Below are 21,534 nucleotides of genomic sequence, written 5' to 3' on the forward strand. Positions count from 1 at the left end.
CCCAACTATTAATAGGTTTCAAGGGCCTCTTCCAGTGTCTATCAGTGGGTCACCCCACTTCAGAGAAGGGCAAGCTCAGGCTACAGGAAAACATACTGCATGATTGCATTAAGGCCCAATTGAACAGGGTGAYGAGCATCACCACAGCCCCATTCTCTGCACACTGTCACTGGAAACAACCTGCTCCTCCTGCATTCTCAGACAGCACTGCATTCAAATGAAGGGAAAATGCTAAACCATTTCAGGGGATTAAAATGACGGCAAGTGAGATTCTATGTCTGTTATTAATAGGTGGGATGTGAAAACAAATCCAGTTAAAGAGAAATGGAAAGCTTAAGGAAAATCATGGGTTACACTGTTATGCCTCAAAGCGATAGAAGAGGCTCCTTTGCTGCTTACTGGGACAATGGATTTCAGAGACCTGCACATAAATAATTTCTGTGAAAAGCATTTTTGAAAGAAGAAAAAAATATAAAATTGCAATACTAAAAAAAATCARGAATTCTCAGTGTATCTCTCTCTTACACTTCACTTGTATTTGTTTAAGGACAGGCAGAATAAATAATAACTTCTACAACTCCATCATTGTGCCCATCAGTTAAATGGCTCCAGTAGATCAGTTATTTTGACATAACGGCTCAGTTAACTCCAGAAGTCAACCTGGATTCATTGGCRTGTGCTTTTAAAATTCAATTCCCAATTCACTTTACAGTAGGATGCATATGCTGCCATAGGGCTTGACTGTTCCCTATAGAAGAGGTGGCCTTATCTATGTCACTGCAATCAGGAAGCCCCACATCTCCATGGGACTCCCCAGACCTGTCCCTGGGCGCTACCAAAAGCAGGACAGGCTGGCTAACCTGCTTATGTCTATCACCTTCCTGCCTAGCTCAGTAAAAATCTTCGGAGAGTCTAAATGAAGTGGAAAAGAAACCTGGATTAGCCACAATCATTTCTTTTAGGCCTGGCTTCAGCAGCACTTGTCTTCAGAGTACGCAAAGGTGATGAACCAAAGTCACAAGAATTACTGCACAGCTTGGGCTCCTTCCCTGCTGTCTGCTCTTTGCATATTTTCAGCAATTCTTTTGAAGCATCTCCTGCTTTTTATTTATTTATGTTAGCACACGGACGCTGATTTGGCCTTCTCAGAATGAACCCTCCAGACCAGACACTCAGCTGATGTCAGGGGAGCCTTCTCCAAACCCTCCCTCTCCCTGTGCTAGCAAACTGCTGTCTGCCTCCTGGGGAAGAAGTACAAATATCTGGATACCAAGAACATGAGAACAGCAGTAGTCTTCTTCCAAAATGCCTGACTGACAGTGAGTAAGCAAAGCAAGAAAAATTCTGTGYGAGAAATCTCAGACCACAACTGTGGTAGCAGATACATTTTCTTCTCTTCTTTGGCCAGTCCCTTTGCACCAAGGACCCACTCCTGCCACCCTGCCCTGGTGGGTGGCCACTCCATGTGCAGATGGCTTTGCAAAATCACTCGTGGAGGACATGTTGGCAAGGACGCTGTGCTGCGCTAGGGGTTGAGTAGGGGGAGCAGAGGACTGCGGCCACAGGGGCTCACTGCTCAGAGGGTCAGGGCTGGATTCAGGCAGTGTTTTATGCAGGTTTCTATGAGGTGCATTTACTTTTCACAATTTCTGTGTTTTTTGGGCCTCTGATGCTCCTCTCTGCGAGCAGTTCACAGCACAGACTGGGTGCTGCGAGGCACGAAGCRGTTTGGGAGCAGCACCTCCCTGGCTAAGGCTCCTCAGCTCCTGCCTGGGCCCCCGCCGCTTTCCCGCTCTGCCTTTGGCAGAACAGGCACCGCCAGTCCCTCCACTGCTCAACTGGCAACCACGAGTTTAAAGACACCTCTATGTTGCCTTGCTTGTCTTTGGGCATGAGTTTTGAGGTGCTGACGAGTTCAAAAGCGCCACAGATCAGATCAGAAAAATTCCGCGGCGGATGTTGGTTCCTGCTGCCRGGCGGCCCGTGCTGCCCCAGGCCCCCAGGGACTGGGTGCTCCCAGCAGGGGCCCTGCACCAGGCACAGGCCAGAAACTGCCGTTTCAGCAAGCCTAAGTCTGAACTCTCTCTTGCTGCTCAGTTCACCTGCAAGTGTCCCGAGAGGCTCCTGGGTTCCTTTCCCAGCCCCAAGCCCCTTAGCCTCTGCAGACTTCCAGGAGCTTTATAAGACTTCCCATGTGCTCTGTGCTGGGGACTTTTCTAAGATGGGAGTTTGGGAAAGCAGAGGCTCTCTTAGTTAATGTCTCATTTGCTCTTTTTGTGTCTGTGTCACTGACTTCAACTGTGCCTGGTAGGCAGCACATTACAATAAAGAAAAGATCCCTGTTTTGAAGAAGTCATCATTTTTGTGCTGTAGGGTAACACACTCCCCATCCCACACAAAGCCTGAACAAACATGCTTTATGCAGGGAGCCCTGAGGAGCTGCAGGGTTGGAATCGCAAATCGGGCAACCTCAAAACGAGCTGTTGTTCATTCTTAATAGAATAGGCCAGATACAGTCTTGAGACCAAGTGCATCCTTGAACACAAGCATTTGCTCTCATTTGCCTGGAGGAAACTCTCTCACAAAGGAACCAATTTAACTTTTTAAGGCAGTACTGCTAAACCTGGGTGACCAAAACCTCATGACTCTGACCTCCAAACCATGAGATCAACTTAAATATAATCACGCTTAAGAATAAATTAATGAAAACAGTTTTGCTTTGTGCTATGTAAGCATCTAACAGGTATGTGTCAGATGTGTCAGGTTTCCTCCCTTCCTAGCACAGCAGACTCACCAGTGGGAAGGCTCCCAAGAGCTGTGTCACGATCTTGTTGCCCAGTGCTAAGTCTCAAGGGSCAAAACAAGGGAAAAGAGACTCTTCCTTCCCCTAAGCTACAGACACCATGCAGCTACACTGCTCTGCACACCCAGGAACAAGGGKGAGAAACCTTCCTAGGGGAAACCAGGGAAGGGAACACTTCAGTTACCTGGAACCTGTGGAAGTCTGCAGGTTTGAAGTCGTTAGGTGAGCAGCCACACCAGTCTACAATGTGCTTGTACTGACATTTGCAACCAAGTTTACGGTTCCAGTTCGTGATACGCAAATTGTTGTCCACCATGGAGTCACAGTATGGGCTGTTTTCCAGGACCGTGTGAAAGAAGGACTGCAAGAAGAAACAAACAACAAAAAAAAAGAGACCAGATCAGTACATACACCTCTTCAGACTTCCATTTTCTCTCTCAGTGCAGTCTGCAGGCCTGAAATGARTCCAGGTGACTTATTTTCTTTCAGAAAGAGAGGATGAACAACTTCTATTGTTTTGCCATGTATAGAAGACATTCCACACGTACGCATTCTATAGAGCATGAAAAATTATAGCACACAACAGATAGAGCCAAACAATAACAGCACACAGTCGAGGGCATGCTGCAATAAGTTGGCCCAGAATAATGACTAGCTTTGGACACTAGAGTGAAAAGGCACCAATGCCASCAATTATTTTATTTTTATTTCAGCTGTATGAGCAATTCTAAGAAATTCCCATTATTTCTCTTCAGCAAGCTACTCTCTGGGCCAGCAGATTCAGGGCTATTTTCCCAAGCAATGTGTTGATGATAAATTTCAAATTGTTTCTTGACAATTCTCAAACTTCAGCTGCCACCCTGGCTGCTATGAAAAATACAATTGCAGAGGGCAACTCTGGCAGGCTCYGAGTGTGCAGCTCTCTGAGATGTACTGCGAGTTGATTGGCCTTGCACTGAAATATACAGTTCAGCCCTGGCCAGAAAGCCAGGCCACCTCCTGCAATTAGATCTGAAACCATAAGTCTCTATTTGCTGACTCARGACAGCAAGGAATTCCTATTGGGCTATCCTGATTATATCACCGTAATATTAGCTATCACATAAATCGTGGGTAATGGGGACTGATACAGCAGGTTAACAGGTCAGGGAAGGCAGGGTGATTTTATGAAGCCAGACATGTATCTTGTAAAGAAAAAYCTTGTAGAGAGAAGCAAGAGAATATGATCAAATTTAGCTCTCTAAACCAGGATTCTAACAGCAGTGACTTCTTCGAATCAGCTACAGCACAATCTATAAATAACTGGCATACCATTAGAATCATAGAATCAGTATGGYTGGAGAAGACCGAGATATGGTAATTGGGTAAAAGATGCATAAATATGRTTATAATGCCCAAATATGGTCAAAAACACCCATATATGGTCACAGTGGCCGTGTTTGGTCATACAAAAAGCCTTATATTGTCAAAATTACCAAATACGGTAGAAATGTCTAAATATGGCAATCTGGCTATGGATAAATATAGAGAGTGGATGAGAGGGAGTGTAACATCATTATTTATTTAGAAATATCCCCAATTCTGACTTCCATTCAGTGGAAATGAGTATTATACTTGTATTTTAAATACTGAGCACAAAATATTTTGCAAATGCATCTATATGTGTGAATACCCCTTGTAGAAAAAGCCTTTAATAGGGAATGAACCAGGTATTTATAGATGCTTCATTAGYGATTTCATTAATCTGCTCGAGTTTTCTGTTCCAAATCAAATTTCAGTATAATAATGTCAGTTGTCAGCAATTACTTTAACAAGAATTTAAAACCCGTAACAGAAGTGTCTCKGTTAAATTCTGCTCCGTAACTGCAGGGGAAAGCATTGCCTAGCAGGAAATGATTAAACAGGACACTGCTATACACGGGAGAGCATCACGCTGCTCTGCGTGATCAGAGCCTAAACCCTCTCCTTTTCACACCTCCATCGGTGGCTGCCTGGTGCCTTCCAGCCCTGACCTGGTGTTGCCGTGCAGCGGGGCTGGGAGCRGGCAGGGAGAAAAACGCTGCCTATAAATAGAGGAGAAGAGCACGGTGAGGAATCACTGCAGCCTCCTTGTTTGTTTTCTGTAACATGATATGGAGAGCGCTAATTGGATTAGCCTTTCGGGACGAAYGATAACAACGTAGAAAAGCAAATGTTAATAGGCAGCATGCTAACAAAGTAGAAAATTGCTAATATAAAAAAAAGCTAATAAAATTCAATAGGCCTAATTTTAAGTTTGACAGGATGGCCAGCTCTGAGAACTCAGAGGTGAGTGAAACAAAAGGTGGGCTGGTAGAAGGGCAGCGCCTGCCCAAGTGGCTGCGTCCTCCCACTGCTGCTCCTGCCAGAGACTGCCCTCAGTCACCTGGAAAGGACAAACTGCTCTGCTTTAAAATAATCAAATCTAAAGGTATTACCTGTGCAGAAATGCGTGTGTGAAAATATATGCCTGATAACCCCTGAAACATGGTGCAGTGGGAGAGGTGGCAGAGCAAAGGTGCCCAAGGGAGCTAATATTTCCCCTAAAACTCCCTGATTACCTGGGCTGCATCCCAGGACTCATTAAAGTATCTCAGCCGACATCCTCTGGCCATGACACATGTTTCAATGCTAAGAAAAGCTTTGAAAATTCTTCTACTAAAAGAAAAAAAAAAATCTGAATAAAGACTCCAAGCTCAAAGCCTGATGTTGTAAAGAAACTGAGCGCATGGCCAGAAAGAGCAGAGAGCAGCATGGCTGGCCCCCAAATAATCCCCCTACCCTTTTTAATGTTAAATGACAGCTCAGTGAATATGGATTTTATGCTTGAATTGTTTGGTTAAACCCATAAAGGCATCTATTCTCATTCAAGCGCGAGGGAAGRAAAAACCCTACCCAATTACCCATTGCCCTGTGTCCTTTCATAATGATACAGAAATTTCTGCTAGATAATGGATGAAAGGGTTATCAGAGTTGAGAGAAAAGGTGATTTTTTAACAGAAATGGGATTAAAGCAAGATTATTCAACGTGTGTGTGGAATAATAAACCTCTATCAAAAGATGACAACCGCTGTGCTCTGCTGCAAGCTAATAAGCCTAAATTTGCAAGACTGTTCTCATGGATCCCTCCAACTGTTCAGGAGCCGCCACTGTGGAGGAAGTTGGGTCTTTCTCGGGTGCCGGGAGGAGAGCTGGGGTGGTGGGCAGCGACGGAGCCGCTGCTGCAGGAGCCCAGCAGCTGCCCAGGTGCTGGAAGGGCTTCAGCAGGTGCCTGTCAGCCCAGCTTCCCCAAAGCACCAACCTTTGAGGAGTTTTTACATGCAAAAAGGCTGGGTAACAACGAGGAAAGCTGCTTCAGGAGACAATTCACTCTTTCTACAGCCTTCCAAGTCTTTGTGGAGCAACAATATGCAAGCAAAGGGCAGCTGGATTTTTGATTGCTCAGTAGCAGGTTGATGGGTTCAAAAGTACTAAACTAAAGCCGCTGCTTGCAAAACGGTCCCACAAACGCACCAACTCAGCAACAGCAGCTGTAATAATAAAGGACTGATTTGTCATGAAGGTAAAACTCCCGTTACCAACAGCGGGATGATCCAAAGCCTGCTGGAAGTGGGGAAACGCCTCTCTGATGTCAACTGTCCTTGGGACAAGCAAAGGAGATGCAATTCCGAGAAAAGAGAGACTGCTCTGAATCCACGTACCTCAGCAGGCAGTAGAGTGTATGAGTAAAATCTCTTCATCTTTGTTACCAAGTCGTCATTGGAGAAAGTGATGTACTCCACAAACTTCCTGTTCAGGAGGAACCAGTCGGATCCCCCATCGACCGCGATTCCTTCGGGGATCTGCCGGTCCCCCAACCGCCACATGTGGGTATCACATTCCAGGAAAAGCCGATCCAGCCCTTGTTTCCTGATAAATCTGAGGGAATACAAAAGCAGTCATTAAGAGTTAATCTGTATATTGTTTGCACCAGCTCGATAATTAAAGCAGCTACTCTCCCAAACAAAAAGGGATAAAAGGTCACTGTTTATATTAGTTCTATTCACAAATAATGTAGAGCAGTTTAATAAATGATTAATCAGTTATATATTTCAGTTAGAGGGGCAAAGATCAACAGATTTCTTTTAAGCATCGCTTGCACCTTCAACTGATCTGAGTCAGAACTACACAAGCTACAGGGCTCTGCTGGCACATCTCTAACACGCATTAACTCTTTGCAAACCACTGCAGAAGACCCATAACAGGAACACGAGCAAAAAACCATCTATGTAATAGACTTCTGCATCTAAATAAATKAACGTGTTTGAAAAACTGCAAACTGTACATAAAACCAAAATGACCAATTTTCTCCTGTGTTGTTATTCCGTGAATCTTTCTCCTGGTGTATGGTTAATTAGAAAGAAGTACAATTGCATTGCTCTTTGCCATGGCATGAGTATATTTGCTCCATTTTCAAGTCTGCAGGGAAAAATATTTTGTTTATTGCTGAACCATGGATAAAAAGAACTGTAGAATTGCAATGTTATGGAAATGCATTATTTGAGACCACTGTAACATGAAAAAGGAGTTAGAAAATCAATCTGTATTTGAAAACACTTTGGTTTGGATGCCCACGGGTGTTCGGGGACTGCCTGGTACAGGTTTTTATTTGTTACCCATTTTCAGAATTACTCCCCAGCAAGTGAAGCCTGGCAGTCGTGAATTAGCACACACTCTCAGAAGGGTTGAATTCCACTAATAACAGCAAGTTGCTGTATTCAACACATCCCATACATTGCGAGGAATAATAAATGTTAGCTACCCAGACTGTTTATAGTCACTAACACCCACAGCTAATGGGCCCCAACCACAGACCTGCCCAGATTTAAGAACTGCAGCTGAACTGGAGCTGCAGCACCTACAGCAGAAGGGGCAGTGTAAGAACCGGCCCTAGGTCTCGCCTTCCATACCTAAAAATCTGAGTCCTTTGCCACACAGTAGACTAAATTTAGGTTGAAGGTTCATTTTGGATCAGTCTGAGAACTGAGACAACATTAGGAAATGGGCATACCTTAATTTTCACAAGCACCATATATGTCTTCAGGGTCTGTCTCCCACTGATAGCTATATTCCTCCTCACAGTATGAGCAAGAAGGCTCCTCTGTTGATACCACAGTGAAGGGAATGTGTGGGTGAGAGGGGAGAAATTTTTCTTTCCATGAACAAGTTTCTAATTTCATGTTCCATTATGAAGGATAATAGAAAAGTCTTGCAATTTTAATGCAGTGCTCTGGAATTTAATCTTCAAACTCAATATTTATGCAGTTATCTCCATATCAAATATTAATGTGCCTGAAAGTTTGGTCATTTAATTCGTTCGAAACTAAATGCTCATTTGAGTTAATTATTTTAAGAAAATAATAGATTATTGACTATATATAAATAGGGACATAAAGTTCTTCTCCATTAAATGTCCTTTTTTTTTCAGCTATCGTTATCAATTTATCGTCTTGTACTCTCACGCTCAAATAAAGTTTCTTTGATTGCAAGAGGTGCACCCTCAAAGCAAATAAAACAGAAAAAAACAAAACTCCGACTATTTCTAAAACCTCCCAACATAGAAACTACCTAAGCCTGCACAACATGCCGTGCTTTGCAATCAGCTCATGTCAGAAAGCTCCATGATACAAATGCAGCCTTATTGTGTGGAGCTAGCAGTGGAAGAGTGAGCCACATACAGCACGTGAAGGTCCCACCAGCAAACCTGGCCTTGCTGCTTCAGCTCTTCCAAGCAAGTCAACGGACTCCCCGTTTGCACGTGTGCACAACTGGATGATTATTGGAGTTAATGGCTTGGACAAGCAACTCGTCAGCACATGCACTGAAATACGACGTAATTAGTCCTTGGGAACGAGTGATTTCATAAGAAATTCCAGTGCTCAAATCTTATGGCAAGAGGATATTTCAAGAAAACTAAATGTAGTTTCCAACTATTCATCCTATAGAAAGGTGGCATAGCCCAGTTCAAGAGCAGCAATATCTGGAGAGCTGCAAAGGAACAACCCCTTTGTTAATGCTTCTTTAAGCCTTTCTAGAAACTTTATATTAGGTTTTAAATATGTCAGCTTTTAAATAGCAATAACAACCTAAACGGGAGAACACCCTTCTTGGAAGGATCRCTCTTACTAGGCCTACTTCATATATAGTTATTACACCTAAGCACTAAACTGTACTAGCGTTGCAAGTAACTGCCCTTTATCTATGAAGCAATAATTTATACAAGGAGCTCTGAAGCCACAGCTCTCCACTGGGTGACTGCTCATTATCCATTTATGCTCCTTGAGCGCCAAGGAAATCCAGCATATTTGCGATGCCAAGAAGCTAAATAAACCTAGATGCAAATAAACCAAGGATGCAATGAGCTCCTCTAGCAGGCCCAGGCTGGCTGGCAGCAGAGAGCAGAGCCAGGCATGGAAGTGAAAGAGGTGGACACAGGATTCCTTTGCTCCAGAGTTTCTTCTAGGATGACTAACGGCACCAAGCTGCTCCAGTAGAAGTGATTATGAAAGTCAAGGAAGCAAGAACTGTCTCTAGGCATCCTGCCTACTGCTTGAGGGAAGGGAGAGGTGCTACCTGGATGGCTTGGAGGCCTCTTCAAGACACCAAAATCCCTAGCACACTGCGAACAGTTCACAAGGATTCTTGACTCACTGTCCAACAGCATCTAGATCAAGCTGCCTCTGAAAAGAAAGGTAGGATGGAAGGCAAAACCTTGACCCTAGTGATTTGTTTCTTGTCTGGTGCTGCATTTCCTTAGTTTCTGGTCATGTTCAACTCAGACCCCAAAGTGTGTACTTGATGAAGACATTCCAAGCACCCAAGGGAGCAATGAAATGCACACACTGGTGATTCTCCCTTCAAGTCTCTCTCTCTCAGATTTTATAGGACCCTAGAATATAATTCCCAAGATAGAGCATAAAAAAAAACAGATTAACGATAGCACTTCATTAATCTTAGTCAAAGCGGACAACTTTAGGTGCCCTCTGGCGCCCTAAACTTTGGGTAAGACTAGCACATTTTGCTGACAGACGATGTACTTCCAGGACAACAATATGTAATTGTACAGAGATGTGGTTAGCCACGCACAGTGCAGATTGCCCTCAGGTAAAGACAGTTGGCTTTTCCCTGATCTAGGACAAGCAATGGGAAGAAAACAAGGATGATATGAAGAAAGAGTCAACTATGAGAAAATAAAATAGACAAAGGTTCAAAAAAAAGCATCTTATTTTACCTTATTCCACAGATCACTCCATCTATGATGTTTTATATAAATTCTTAATCAATTTTTATTTCTCATAAAGAGCCTGTAATTTTGTGGAGGTTGGATTGCATTTGCAGCTAACCAGCAGGAAGAGTATAATATTTATATGTCTTGCTAGCTGAGTTCATCAATCAGGCAACTAAAAGTGTGCAAGCTGCCATTTGCGCCCTGACTAAGTGTGAATGCAGCCTCAAGGTTTACATATTCTGGGTTATTATTTTTATGCTTTGTTAAAACAAACAAACACCTAATTGTAACACATGGTGTGTCACACTAGCTATAGTTAGTTAACTGCCTAAAAAGCTCATGACTGATATATGTCTTAGAGACTGCCTTTCACTTTGTAGTATATTTAAATATTTATAAATACATTTAAGAGCACATTGCAGGAATCTTTAACACATATAATGCCAGTAAGATGTTTAACAAAGCTCCTACAACACAAATATAAACAAATGACTCAGTGCTTCCTGCAATATATTTAAATTACTAATAAATAATGTGGCATAGTTACTTAAAAGCAGAAAAAAAATCACAAGCAAATCTCAGCCTTCTGAATAGCTTTTAGCAAGTGCCACTGCATAGCACTGCAACTCTGAAGCCCATCACTCCTGAACGCTCATGTTTTTATAACATATAAAGAGTTTTGTCATTTTCTGGTTTCCAGAGCCCATGAACGAATAAAGCTTTCTCAAGCATYGGAAGCTACCAGGTAGTAAAACTCTACTTATTAGTAAGATCACTACTGAAAGCTTTGGGTCTGTAAAGAATATATTTTTAAGCAGGAAGAGCTTCCTCTTCCTAAATGCTCGGAGGTTCTGGCCTCTCGCCTAGAAAGCCTGCTGCCAACATTCCCTGCYAACCACACGGCTCTACCAAGAGCTTATTATCATCATTCACTACACAAGAATAAAAACTATAAGCAAAAGTCAGGGATATATCAGAAGGAGTATCGTGTGCAGAAAGTCAATGTCAAAGGAAAGAACCACAGGGCTTGGAGCCAGACTACGACTACAACATTGTTCTCTTGAACATACAGAAAGAAACCCTGCATGTTGTTTTGACTGTATCCACCACTCTTAAAACTCACTTTAGACAAATATGTGAAGAATTTGGGTAAAAAACGCCAAGTAAATATTTCTATGGCTATAGCATACATGTGAGGCTGACTCCGAGTAGTGTCTCCTAACCACCTGGAAGCGCTTCCTGGAATCCATATAGATGACGAAGAAGAAAGCACACAATAATGACTGGCCTATCCTGAATGCAACAAATAATTTGTGAGCAGTCCATAAACTACAACCTATCTCCAAAACCCAGCCATTCTTTGTAACAAGCAGGGTCATGAAATGCAAAGCTGCACAGAGCAGTTGCGTTCCCTGACCTGCAGGCACACAGATCTTGGCCTTTCGCAAATATCTGATGAAATTCCAGTTGCTTGCAACACAACCCTGCTTTCACCCCATTTCCATGAGGAACCCTCTTTCATGAAGAATTACACAGTATTTAAAAAATCTGAAATAATTAACAATTGCCAATTTAAGGACAGTGCCCACACTGTGCCTGATAAGCATCTGCTTTTCTAAAGATGCGATCGTGCGGTATTTTCTCAAGGCCTCTTTCTGCTGTGCTAAAAGCCCCTAGGGCTAAGAACAACCTCCGCCCCCAAAAAATGGAGCTGAAGCTTTAAAAGGAGAAAAAGGCCAAAAAGAAAAAGTACCTACTTAGTCTGTCAAGATTAGGMAGAATTCCTCCTGGTATGATGGGCAATTGGGTGTGAAGAAAGTGCAGAATTCAGAATTCCTGCTGTGTCAAAAGGCTATGAAAAAACTCTTGGTATAGATAAAAAAGAGGGAAGAAAATAGAGGGAGAAATAAAAATTGCTACCCAATTTCCACTGTTTTTAAACTGCAGCATCCTGAATGCAAATGTTACCAGGTCAAAAATAGGATTACTTCTTATCTTTCTTTAATTCCCTTACTCTGAAGAAAGTATTATAAACACAATGCTATCCTAACAATCCCTTAAGCCTTAATGCCAATGCACAAAGAAACATCAACAACGTTATACAGAATTTCTCTCTTGATTGGATTTGCTGTAGTGCAACTGGGCTCATTTCATATGCAAAAGCCCGAGCTGTTAGTAAGCAAAGAAATCAAAATGCATTTAGTAGCTTTGCCCACGGTGGTAAATGCTCCAAAGTTAAGCAGGAACATAGGAAAACTCTTCCTTTTTTAATAGGATTAGTGTTCAGCGTTCGTCCCTTGGTGTGCGCCGCAGAGCGGTGCGGGGAGGCAACCGGCCAGGGCGGGAGACCCTGCGCTGCCCTGGGATGATGACCTTGGTGCTTTAGTCACCTTGGTGCTTTAGTCACACTGCACCTCACCGCTGTGGTTAGAAGCTAATTCCTCATCAGTTCTTCTCRTTCACCTTTCCCTAAGAGCTACTGGCATGGGTTTTGAAAGATSTGTTCTTTCATCTTCAGGAGTCTCTCTTTCAAAGGAAGTCCTAAAAGCCCTTAATGCTCTGTAAGAATTTTCATGTCGCAGGTCAAAGAGCAAACTAGGCAAATGTTCAAAAAAATAATAATAGGAAATAGAAATTGTCTGTGGTTTTAGGAAACTTCTTGCACTAATGACCCCACYAGACCTTGCCTTGCTCTGACCACAGCTTCACACAGCCTCCTGTGAGCACAGGAGCTTCCAAAGACCTTCCTGTGGGTCTCCTCCCATGGCTCTTCACTTACATTATGTCCTGGGAAACACCGTAGCCGCTCTTACAAGGACACAAACTTAATGGCTCTCTCTCATGATAACAGAGGTCACAATTGAAGTGCTTTTTGTCTATAAAAATAAGCAGAAATGAGAGAAAACTGCAAATGACGTTAGAGGTATAGCATGAGCAACACCGCAGACCAAGATTCAACAAGATGAAATCTGTGTCCAGTACGTGACTTTGCTAGATTATTTCTTCTCTTGAGCCTACTCTTTCCTCTGCTTTGCATTTGCCCACTGTGAATATTTATTTTCTTATTTTTATTTTCCTTTGCATGACTGCTGCCTTTCAAAAAAAAGGGAAAAAATTATCCCTACAGGGAAGTAAGCYATCAGGCAGGAAGACTGAAGGCTCTCTGGCAGCCCTAGCACTTAGCATAAAACAATATGAATATCTGAAAGTTAGCTGTCATTTCTGAGATTTTTAACTGTGATCCTGCTGCACAGAAGGTGCTATTTCAGTCGATATAGTTCATATGTCACTGTRGTGCTCATCTACTCAAAAGAGTAGAAAAAAGGAGCAAAAAAGAGACCTTCCCAGTCTCAAGAAACATGGCAGAGAGTGAAATTTCAGCCAAATGACCCACCAAAACACATGGAATGAGCAGGATGGCAAACCCTGCAGGGAGCTAACTGGCTGAACTATCCCACCAGCAGGGCTAATAAATTAAATTTTATTCCAGTGTTTAGGTACCTAATGGGCGATTCCTCAAGGCAGCGGCGCGCAGCAGCAGTCGCTGTGTGATCTGTTCTCTAGCAGCCCACCACACCGCGACGCACCTAGCGCACAGAGGGGCAGTGAGCGACTGGGGGACAAAAAGCCGTGTCCGAAGGGGCAGCAGAGCCCGGGGCAGCAGAACAGAGCGCAGGGCACGGCCGAGCRCGCAGGGCCGCGGCACTGCAGTGACCCTCGTCATCCTCACCCTGTGGTGAGGACAGTGTGGATGCTGAAGGGGGAAAACAGCCTGAGAAACGAGCCCAGTACATGGCCAAAGTTTAAGGGCATTTTGAGCGCTGTTCCTATGCTGCCCATGAGGTCYAGATTCCTCCAAGATTTAGCAGCCTCTGGCCTTTGCAACCGGCTTGTGCTGCTTCCCAATGACTCCTATAGCAGGGTTTCCAAGAAACGTAAAGAAAAAATAGCCCTCTCTCTGGCTGTCATTGAAGGTGTCACATGTGACTGTCTTTATATTTTATAATACATCAGCCAGGTGCTATTCCTCCCARAAAAAACAAATCTTCCGGGTGTTCAGAATTGTAATAGCTTATATAACCATAGGGTTTATTCTTTTGCTTTTAATAGCAGTAAGACAGTGAAAAGAGGAGAAAATGTAAGTGCTGTGCAAGACCTGCAGCCACTGTATGCCATGCCGTTTCACACAGCCAGCTCGCTAAGGAAACAATGCTCCTCCAGCTGAGCGCAGGAGCCATTTTCACCTCTCCAGTCCCTCTTGAGAAGCCACTAAAGGCAAATCTGTGATGCACTTTTTAATGACTTTGGCATAACTAAAAGAAAACTTCATTCTATAAAAGGAAGCCTGGTTTCTCTCCTTATTTGGCACTGAAATATGTACYGATTGTGAACATGGCTTGAATACAAAGTACGTTGTAATTGAGCTGTATAAGCAGTTTGGTTTTAAGATGGCACTCCGTTGTACAATCCAAAGACTATGACGACTTAAAATTCTGAGTATGCTGTTGTTTACAGAGCAGACTTAGACGGYTGAAAAGCATATTGCTTAGGAGCCATTATTCATTCAGGAATTAAAATAAAAGTAGCTGGAAGGGTTATACATGGCTTTTGTTGTTGTTGTTTTTTTAAACGTTGAACTGCTGCATTATTAATTTGCCATATTTTGAGAAAACACCTTGAAAAAAAGAAAAGATTATTGTACATGGGGCAGGCAGGCCCTCCCCCCATCACGGCCTCAGCTAGTCCTTTTAAATAAAAAAATCCTGTTCAAGGCTGTTTCGAGATAGCATGTCCCAAGGGAAGGTTTTCTCCTATTGCCCAATAACATGGGGATTGGCCTGGCTTCTAAATCCTTTCCAAAATCCTCCCCCCCCGCCCCCCTCCTGGTTTTAATGCCAAATCTTGAGGCTACTCCTTTTTTTTCTAGACCTTACTAACCTACCTCTTGGTCATACCACTCTCCCCACRGAATACTTGTTTTCCATGGGGCCGTGACAAAGTGAACAGTAAAATCTGAAAAGCAATTGGACAAATTAATAGAGGAAAAAATCATCCCTGACTCTTACTGAGAAAGCAACAGTGTTTGGAGGTGGAAACACCCCAGTTGAAGATTGCAGAAAGCAGGAAAAATATTGTAAGGATGCACTGCTATCTCTCCGCCTGTTCTTTCTCCTCTGTGGGCATTTGCTGTAGGCAACAAGGAAATACCTTGGTCTTACCTCCTCTGGCCATTCTTACAGAAGGTATTCCAGCCCGAAGGATTTCATAATGCATAACTGCAGGGCTAAAGCCTCCTGCTTTCATGGAGCATTTCCCTTTAAAGAAGCAGGGACTGCTCTGTTGCCCAAAATGTAATTGGGTGGGATAAAAAGGTACAGCTGGTGTAGAAACTACACCCAGCTGGGCTACATGGGCTTGGCCACTGCACTGAGAGGCAAGAAAAGACACCAATACTTCCTCTGCCAAAGACCTTCTGTACATGGCTGTACCTGGAACACTGCTCACTGGCACGATCACAACATAACATGTTGGAAATAAAAGGAAAGTCAATTAGAAAATACGTGTCAGTGGCACAGCTGAAGGTCCCTTAACTAGTTTAGACAAGACTGAATTACTGAAAAGAGAACTGAAAGATCAAGCTCCAGATCTGCATATTATCATTTCCCTCTCAACATGGGAGTGTAGAGCTGGAAACTCAGTCCTTCTATAAACAGAAGTCCAGCTGCTTTGTGAACAGTACTTGACACCAATGGAATTAATTTTTAACAAATGCTAATATTACATGGAGGCTTCTGCAAGGGCCGTTTTTCTGCCTGCCTCCCCAGCTGTGTGGGATGGCGTGAGGAGCAGAGCTGCGGGTCTCCCCAGATGGCACCGAGCGGGGGACCTTATGGGACCCAAAGACTGCACGACCACAGCAGCGACTGCAAATCTTCTTTTGTGTCCTATATTGTGTTCCCCAGTGCACAGAGAATCTATATTAGAAATTCACAAGAAAAGTAATATCTGCCTATCCATTATAACAGGCTAAAAAAGGTATTTAATTGCTTATACATTCAAAGGGAACTTCTGAACTAATAAACGGGTTGTTATCCCTCTGAGGAGAGGACAAGTGGCACATTAGCTCATTTTATCATTAAATTAATACTAGATTAGTGAGTTTAATTGATCTAAATTGTTTTAAGCCAGCTGAGGTTGGCACGTTAGAACTTGCTTGATGCAGACATGTCATAATTCATTAGTTATTTTCTTTAGCCAGATGGGAGATTTGAGAAGAATCAGGTGCACCAGAAGAGCAAAAAGGCTTAAGAGACCTACTGCTTTTCCCTGGCCATTTATCATTCCTTTTCTAGTTTAACTCTGCTGTCAATCACCATTGCCAGCTAGAGCTGAGCCTGCCAATCACTCTGACACTCTGCATTTCTCTAGTGAAAACTGTTGACTCTGATTTAAATAGTATTCCTCACTGTTATTTTTTACTACTTGCTATAGAATTTCYGCACGCTCAAGATGAATGCTCGTGAGGACTTCATTTGAACAGGAGTATGACAGAATTGATAAATTTGGTGACAAGTGCACAAGGAGCTGAGAAGTAAGAGAGACCTATGCACTATTGTACCTACCCGCTGGGCTGAACAAGCAACTTGACGTGTCACCATCTCCATACCATTTATCTGAACTCAGYCCTGCAGCATGCTTGACATTTTACAGGATAAAGAGATGACCTGGTGACTACGGACAGAAGAGAACATCTGTAGGTGCCAAGCCACCGGGATACGGCGCATGGAGCTGTTGAAACTGCTGCAGGACTAGTGTGACTACAAAACCATTACTAAAAAGAGGCCTATTGGAGCCAGATGGGAAAGATCTGCCAGCTACAGAGGCTGTTTGAAGCTCAGTAAACATGACATTTGGTCACTGTTGCTTCCTCCAAGCACAACGCTGGAAGCACAAGCAATATGTTGTGGGAAACGGAGTGCTTCAGCCTACTGCCACGCAACAAGGCTGATGGTGATCTGATGAGGCCTGCAAACCTGCAGCACCGCAACCCTCCAGCCAGCACGGGATCAGCCCCCTCAGGCTGCAGAGGCACTTTGCTTGCTCGGAGCTTTGGCGATGCCTCTGGCGAGCCCARGTCTGGGGCTCTGGGGTGGTGGCACTAACTAGGGCACGCGTGTCTCGTGGCAAGGGGCAGTCTCTGTTGCAGGTTGCCGGACTCAAAACAGGCTTAAGAAGCTTTAGTCACTGATAGAGCACCCTCCTACATGCTCACCACTTCCCCTTGTACAGCTGCTGAAACAGCAGTCGAGGTTAGGCCCTGAATACAGACTAAGTATCAGTCTATTTAACATCTCCCTACCCAGAACAGCACCAACAGCTCATGGACTGCCAGGAGAAGCCATCCTCAATGGAAAAACAACTGTCCTCAAGAGGAYAGTTTCCTGGAGGGAAGAGGGTTTCCTGGAGCAGGGAGTCCTTCATCCCAGTAGACCAGAGAAATAGTCATTACATAAAACTCTTGGCATCACATTTAAATCAAGTTGAAGAAAGGGCTGTATTACCTTGCATTGTCCCTTCCGTGGGACTTCAGGAAGTTCATATCACGGTACCTGGACAGGAACGCTACTAGCTGGTCATTTGTCCTGCAAAAGAAACAACAAAAGATGTACAAATTATACTGTAAAAACTACTCTCTAATATAAATGCCTTTTTTTTTTTCCCCTCTCATTTGGGACCATTTGCAGACTCTGGAAAGGGAACAGTTTCTGGAAGAAAGTTCCAAACGCTGCAAAACTTTCCTCTCTCCCTCTACTCAGGAAAGCATATATAAAAAGCAGCACAGCTTTATTATATCTTAATGAATTTCACAGCAAATCTTGGCAAACCTGTCAAAAATTGTAACTGAGTATGCATTAAGTAGTACTGCTCACCACTTTTTAAGTATCAAAATCGAGCTGCGAGATGACTAGATTTGAAATCCTTCTTTACATGTTTTGCTAGATCTTTCCTAGGGAACTCATTCAAGTAGCTGCTGGCATTTTCTTTCTCATAGTCCTTGTTATAGAGAAAAGGCCAAGGTTGGAATGCATAAAGCGAGAGAATTTGGATGTCAAAACCCCAATAAAATTAGGAGGACCACAGGAATTTAGAAGGCTTATTCCAATTAATGATTGGCACTTTGACACCAGCATTTTCAAAATTTCAGTTGGCACGTCCAGGAATGTATTCATGCTCGACAGTTTGAGTGGTCTGTTATTTCTTTAACAATGGGGCAAAAATGGTCCATAGGTCAGCACATTTAGGAAAACCGAATAAATCATATCAAACAGTAGATGACTGTCTATCTACCGACTTGCACTCAAACCCACAAGATTAAAATAGAGATAACAGCATTTGAGCAAGGCCTACTCTGGGTTTGATAGTAGAAAAATGAAAGATAAAACAGCTGTCAATAGTGCGGTATCTTGAAAACACTTCATGCCACAAGCCACAGAAAGGCAAGTTAAACAAGACTCTCCTACAAAATGCTTTAAGCAGCGGGGTCAGCTGCAACAACTCCCGAACGGGCTCAGACTAGTAACATATCTTTGTATCTCATAATAACAAATTCTGCTGTCATCACAGGTAGCATTTCATAATTGAACCGATGAATACAGAACAAGTTAACCATTGATTTTGTCTGGCCCAAATATCAGCCTATCAGTCAATGTGAATGACTAGTTCTGCAGGAGCTTGAGACCCTCCTTCTATGCTCACTCATGGGAGCTTTAATACCTCCCAGGGTCAGACTCYGCATCGCAATTTGGCAGCCTCAGAAAACTGCTTTCTGTAGACTAAGCTGTGCACATTTTCACATTTGCTGCTCCAGTGAGTCTCCATCTTTCTGGGATGAATAGGCATTTAGTGAATTTACTTAGCAATGCTTCCACATGAAATAGTTTCAATGGCCGACATCTTCGGGCGAGTTTCTAGGCAAAGGCTGGCACACAAAGATGATCTTTAAAAATATAATAAAGTTTAGAAGTGCCGGAGCTTTAATTTTCTTACAGAACAAAAATCAATGGGACAAAGAAAGAATCCACACCACTCACCAAGCCATCATCACTTAGAGACTGCTCACCAACCCATATTTCCGTATTCACTACTGCTTTACCAAATACACCTGGACTCAGGGTGGCCAGACAAGCTTTTATCATCTCTTTTTTTAAGATTACCGCTTATAAATGCCCATGTGACTTTTAGCTCTGAACATAATCAATAACTGACATTTTCTGACTTACTGAAAAACTTGGTGGCATCTCGGGTCTGCTTTTAATAAGTTATTAAAAAAACGTACACAGAAATTATTCTTCATTAATCAAGTATGCTTCTTTTCAGGTTTTGACAACATGAAAATAAAACATGCATTTCCATTTGGGAATCCTTCTAGATTTGACATTTAGATGCATGGGTCAAGCAATTCTGTGCTCACCACAGGAGCACACAGAATTTCAATTAAGCTTTCACTCAACCCATTTGTTCTGGCCTTGCTATCCTGAGGATGCTGAGCCCTACCTCCAAATCATTCCACGGCACGATATTAAAATCAAAGGCGTTCGACATGCYGTCAGTGCTAATGCAGCTGCTCTAGCCCTCCTCACCTCTCAGAAAGCTTTGCCATTAAGGCAAGTATTGGCTTGCTGTTCCAGGCCCAGACACTACCCCACTTCTGGGCCAGGACCATCTCCCGCACYAGCGTGACGCCCTTGGCTCTTGTTACTCATGAGGTCCTGACATGCTCTGCAAAGTAGCCTAAAAGCCAGGCCTCATTTTTCCCCCAGTAAAGCTGAAGGAGGTTGAGGTTTCCTGCTGAAGACATCACGGGGAGTAACGCTGACTCCATGCTGCCAAATTAAATTCTACTCTAGCTCCACAGGTTTCAGGGAAAACTCACGAAGTAGAAATTTGGCATCATTTCCCTCCTAGAAATAAAATAAAAAAATAATGGAGATAGCTTGTGCAGTTCATGCTATTTGTTAAAGCACAGTAATATCTACATCACATTCCTATCAGTTTCCCTGGTGCAGCACAGCATGAATTAGATCTTGGGAAAAATCTTTCCATAGTTGGTGTGTGAGGCTGAGGATGATAAATAAGTTCACACAGCCCCGGTTTCCTCCCCTTTTTTCAGGGAACCAGCTCAGGATAAGGCATGAGGACCAGGATGAGCCATGTGAGGGCCTGTGCTGCAGCGGTGCAAAYGGAAACAGCAGATGTGCCCATTTGCAGGAATGCTATGTTCGTCTGGGAAAGGAAAACTCATGCTCCAGAGAATTTGAAGTGTAGAGAAAGGAAAACATGAAGATAGGGGCTGGTAAGAGAGCAGCTCCAGGGCCTTGCAGACGTGCCTCGAGGGCTGCTGGTCACGCACCACGTGGCACCAGCCAACCTGGGAACGAGGTGGAGCTGCAGGGCCTGGGCTTGGCTGAGGGCGAGAGCCAAGCCACGGGTTAAGGAGGGGGGAAAGAGAAAGCTGAGGCCTGCAGGAAAGGGAGCGCTGAAGAGCTCGCCCAAGAAAAGCAAGGCCTGCTGGTGGATGCACTTGTGAGCCATCCTCATCCTGGCAGCAGGGTGCCCGGGCATGGAGCATGATCTGCACTGCAGGAATTCGACAGATGGTGTCCATAGTGTCTATAGGGGTGTCTCCCTGCCCAGGCATCCAATCCAAGCAGGCAGCGGAGATCCCACTGCTCCGCAGCCGTGAAAATGCACTAAGAAAACAAGGGCTTTGGAGATGCTGCGGAAAAGAAAGCAAGGAGCTGTTAGTTTTGGAAGACAGTGAAGGTTAATAGAACTGTCCCTGATTCAACAAAGAAATTTTATAAACAGGCAGTCTCAAGGATGTAAAGAATAGCAGTTGCGTCAATGGGAGCATGCCAAAACCTACACATCTGCTCAACAAATTGAGCAAGTGAGATCAAAGGCGCGGGAGCTTCCCTGGGTTGCATATATGTATGAAACCGTTTTAGCCTGACTTGGAGCAGGAATGGAAAGAACAAGCCGAGCCCAGTAACGCCTGGGCTGTGAGCGCACGTTCTGCACAGCCCTCTGAGCTCCCAGCAAGGGCGAGCTCCGCTGCGACGGGCAACGGGCAGCTCCTCTGCAGGCCCAGGCATCTGCCAGGTGAGCAGAGCTGCTGCCACTGCTTTGTCCCTGTCCCCTCCCCACCAGCATCGCRGGGGAGCAGCCAGAAGACGGCACCAGCACCACGCACCCAGCTCAGCTCCTAACCCCAGCGACCACAAATCCTAGAAATTTCCAAGCACCTCCCTGCCCCTCGGGGGGTTTGCACACGGGGTTTGCCCAGGCTGAACTGGGGCATTACAGCCTGATCGTCTCTTCACGCCAGTGCCAGTGGCTGCTCTACCTGTGACGCTGCGGTGCACGTGCGCTGCCCACGCACCRA

The 21,534-nt window shown here is 44.0% G+C and overlaps 1 protein-coding gene across 2 annotated transcripts in view; it reads right to left on the bottom strand.

Moving 5' to 3' along the window:
• The window catches only part of XYLT1 (xylosyltransferase 1), a 156,898-nt gene that overhangs the window by 17,334 nt on the left and 118,030 nt on the right, over nt 1–21,534 (bottom strand). For both annotated transcript variants that reach the window (XM_026054019.1, XM_026054017.1), the window contains exons 5-7: nt 17,651–17,731; nt 6,523–6,739; nt 2,988–3,164 (exon numbers count right to left, since the gene is read on the bottom strand). In XM_026054019.1, coding sequence (XP_025909804.1) covers nt 2,988–3,164; nt 6,523–6,739; nt 17,651–17,731 — 475 coding nt within the window. The remainder of the gene's footprint in view (nt 1–2,987; nt 3,165–6,522; nt 6,740–17,650; nt 17,732–21,534) is intronic.

This window comes from Nothoprocta perdicaria, unplaced genomic scaffold, assembly GCF_003342845.1.
Source record: "Nothoprocta perdicaria isolate Ctin4 unplaced genomic scaffold, notPer1 scaffold_12, whole genome shotgun sequence".
In the NCBI taxonomy this organism is placed as follows: Eukaryota; Metazoa; Chordata; class Aves; order Tinamiformes; family Tinamidae; genus Nothoprocta; species Nothoprocta perdicaria.